Consider the following 3,913-nt stretch of genomic DNA (forward strand, 5'->3'; position numbering starts at 1 on the left):
GAGACCCCCCTCCCCCTGCACTCTACCCTTATGCTGGGACCTTGAAACTATCCCTTCTGTGACAGGCGGCTCAGCCACTTTCGCCCACGATTTCCTCCCTGGGCGCTGTCCTGGTGTCAAGACGTCGTCCATATCCGACGCTCCCGCCGAACGTTTGCGGGAGCTGCCATCCACATGCATCTCCTCGCTGGACGAAGCCTCCTGGTGAACCTCCACCACCACCTCATGCGTCTGTACGAACGTGGTTTTGTTCTGCATTTCCATGTTAGTGGATTCCACAGTCGTTAACTCACGACACGCCGTCGAAACAACAAGACTATGTTCTGTTCCATCTAGAAGGTCCTGCAACACGTCTTCCAGCAACTTATCCTGTGGCAAAACCTCAGGCCCCACAGGATCCACTGTTTTCATGGGCACGGTCGATGCATCCACAGACAGGGTGGCACACATCATAGACTGCGTGTCCTCCTGTTGCATCTCATCACTCCAAAGCTTGGGAACTTGCCCAGCTGAGGTACCAGGCTCAGTCACGAAAGCCTCAGCCCGTAGGCCCACAGCTGACTGGTCCCGGGAGTGGCCAACCAGTCGACGGGGGCACTGGGCAGCCATATGCTCAAAAGAGTTGCATAGTCTGCAAGTCTTCCTTTGGCCCGCTTAATGAACAAACACCTGGGTCCTATATTTCTCCAGACGTACATAAGAGGGAATCAACTGGCGGAGCGTCATCTTGATGGTGAAGGAGCCCTCCGGGAACCCCTCGTATGGGCCCTCTCTCCACACTCCCTTGGTCGCTGCATGCACCGTTCCGTATCTGCCGAAAACATCCCGCAGATCGTACTCCTCCGCCTCGAAAGGCACATTTCTCACCTTGACCCAGGTGACATACGTCGACACGTCATGTAGACACACTTCCACAGCCGAATTCAACCCTTTGAGGGGCAAGGCAGTCTAAAGTGTGAATTTGAAAGTGATTTCCTATGAGGGGATAGAGCCACTCAATGTAAGGTCACTGAGACCATCCAAACAGAGTTGTGAAAGTAACATCTCGCGCAATTGCAGATATTCGAAGACCGAGTATATTCGGTCCTGCCCGTTTGGGGTATACCATTTTTGAATGTTGCAATGTTGCAATTGTTGTAAAAAAACGAAATAAATATTTTTTAAATTTATTATACAAGTAGACAATATAAAAAACATAAATGGAACTTGTTTCTGAACAATTTGTAACCAGTAAAAAAATAGAAATAGGAACTACTTATCAACAATGACACATTGCAATGGGATGCAACTTACAAATGAAATATTCCTGAGTTCCCTGAGAAAGAACAATCATTTCACATCACTAATTTTGCAAATGAAACTTCATGAAACAATTTCTATCCTTCTTTATGCACAGATTTACTTTACATATGGCACAGCAAAATGAGGATGTGACATGATTATTCTTTTTGCTGCAAAACTTGCATGAAAGCAGCTTACCTAGCACTGGCCAGTGACCTAGCTGTTTATCCAGCCTCACACTGTCATCTGGCCTTTCTGCACGTTGGTACTGAAATGCAGATGGGTATTCCACGTTTGACAAATCGTCATTACTGTCAACCAAAGAAGTACTGGGTGAATCTCGACTTCGTCTCATGCTGGTGCGGTTGACCTTTTGTCCTTTGGATCTTGCAGTGACAGAGATCTCAAGCCTGAATAGCTTCAGTGGTGTGCATGGCATGTTTAGTGACCTACAATCACGACAGTAAAGAAGCCATGCATTCACAACAGCAACATCCAAAACATAAGCAAAGAGCCGCATGTACCAACGCTTTGATTTCATTGGCGTTTTGTAAAGATGGACCAACATGTTACTTTTGTCGATACCTCCCATGTTTGCATTGTAGTTCTTGATGATGCCTGGGCACTCAAAGTGGTCTTTCTTCTTTGATGCCTTGTCATATCTTTCAATAAGACCCAAAGGATAAACTCCGACATCATTTGTGACTAGAGTCACAACTTTGTTGTCCTTCCATCTTACAAGAAGGATATCATCATTGCTTTGGAAATCAAAATTGCCCCTGGCCACATTACTCTTTTGCATTTCTTTCACAGGCATCAGTTGTGGCTTACCACATCTATTATCACGTATTGTTCCAGTGTACCTGCAGTTATACTTGTCTCTCAGTACCTTGACCAAAGGTAGACTTGAAAAGAAATTATCAGCATAGACTGCTGATGTTTTTCTTTGGTCGAGAGATGCTGCAAGTACAAGAACAATCCTGGAACTCATTGGGAGGTTACTTTCTTCATTTGACAGCTTTATGTGATGGTTCTCAAAAGTTGGGTTACCTTGATACATCAGTATATCATGTATGATTCCATCTTCACTGGCACGACAGAAGAGTTTGAAACCCCACTTGTCTGGTTTGTTTTTGATGTATTGCCTTAGGTTTCCAGCTGTTTTACCCTTGAAAGCAACCATAACTTCATCAACAGACTGCTTGGGTGTAGCTGGAACTTTCAAGCAAGCTTTAGTTAGTCCATTGTAAAGAGGCCTTATTTTGTAGAATCTGTCATTATCCTTCTTTTGTGTGTTATCATTGAAATGAATGGTACGCCTCAGCAACCTAAACCTCTTTGATCCCATGACTTCTGCAACTTGAGTTATCCTACTTGCACTTCTCCAATAGTCCTCAATGGATGGCTGTACAGTGTAACCCATATGCAACAGAATACCTATAAACCTAGTCATTTCCTCAGAATCTGTTTGAAAAGTAGTATGTATGTCTTTTTGCCTGGCATACAAATTAGTTTGAAATGTAATGTTGTCTATCATGTCTTGAGTAAAAAAGTCTGTAAAATAATCATATGCACACCTAACTTCAACAGGCTTTATATGTTGATATTTAGGCAAAGGGTCAGTGTGGATGTCCTCATTCTTCCATTTGGTGTCTCCTTGAGAAGCAAGATCATCTTGAAGCACTTCTTCATCAGGGTATTCCTCCATAGTAATACGTTTCTTCCTCTTGTTCAATTTTTGTTTTTTTGGTGGTGGCCCAGCTTCCTCCTCCTCATCTGTTGACACCTCTGCATCTGGTGGCAAGAATTCATCCTCACTATCCAGCAAATCCAGGTCATCTGAGTCTTGATCTGAGTCACTATCATCCCAAACACAGACAAATTTCGACTTATCCTTGGAGGACTCACCGTAGAACAATTTCTTATTGATCTGGAAGGACAATAAAAACATTCTGTACACACCCAGACCATTACTGAATTCATATATACACTACCAAATTTTATGGAAATATTTATATACCGAAACTTGAAAACTGCACCTAAAAGGGCAGGAACGACTGTACTTGGTCCTATTTTGTTGCACTTTTTTCATTTGCATGGTGCACTCGTAATATGCTTCACAAAGCCTTCATATATATATCAAAATATGGCTAAACTATTCATTTACACACTAGACACACAAATCAGTACTTACCGACATTGTATTGGGTGAAATGCTTCAGTATATAAGGAGCACTCAATCGAGAAACACGAGTTTTTGCGCCGGCAAGGTAGAAGTGTTTACATTCTGCTCTCTCGACCAATGGGAAGTGGGCAGCCGCCATCACTGCTCAGCCGGGGCGACTCAGGGAAGGTCTGTGATTGGTCAGAAATAGAGAACGGGAACCTAGATGCACTGGGGGAGTCGGAGGACGTGCACAAAAAACCATGTTTTGAGGACCGAGTACCGTTGTCCTGCCCGGTAACCGTTTCTAAAATGAATTCTTTTCCCAGCAAATAAAATTTAAGTTTGGAGATACCCCACACAAGGGCTAAACATTCCTTTTCTATTGTGGAGTATCTTGTTTCTGCAGGAAGGAGTTTCCGGCTTAGGAAGCATACAGGGAAGGGAGTACCATCATGGTATTGTAGT

At 43.6% G+C, this 3,913-nt stretch overlaps 1 protein-coding gene across 1 annotated transcript; it reads right to left on the bottom strand.

Moving 5' to 3' along the window:
* Positions 1-1,153: 1,153 nt before the first annotated feature.
* LOC128705458 (piggyBac transposable element-derived protein 2-like) lies at positions 1,154-3,394 on the bottom strand. Its single transcript, XM_070081776.1, has one exon. The coding sequence runs from the start codon at positions 3,230-3,232 to the stop codon at positions 1,343-1,345; it is 1,890 nt and encodes a 629-aa protein (XP_069937877.1). The 5' UTR covers positions 3,233-3,394; the 3' UTR covers positions 1,154-1,342.
* Between the last annotated feature and the right edge of the window lie 519 nt (positions 3,395-3,913).

The sequence above is a fragment of the Cherax quadricarinatus genome, unplaced genomic scaffold, assembly GCF_038502225.1.
Source record: "Cherax quadricarinatus isolate ZL_2023a unplaced genomic scaffold, ASM3850222v1 Contig4176, whole genome shotgun sequence".
NCBI classification, from domain to species: domain Eukaryota; kingdom Metazoa; phylum Arthropoda; class Malacostraca; order Decapoda; family Parastacidae; genus Cherax; species Cherax quadricarinatus.

Excerpts from the sequence above, each read along its gene's own strand:
- LOC128705458 (XM_070081776.1), bottom strand. The coding sequence starts at position 3,232 with ATGTTTTTATTGTCCTTCCAGATCAATAAGAAATTGTTCTACGGTGAG.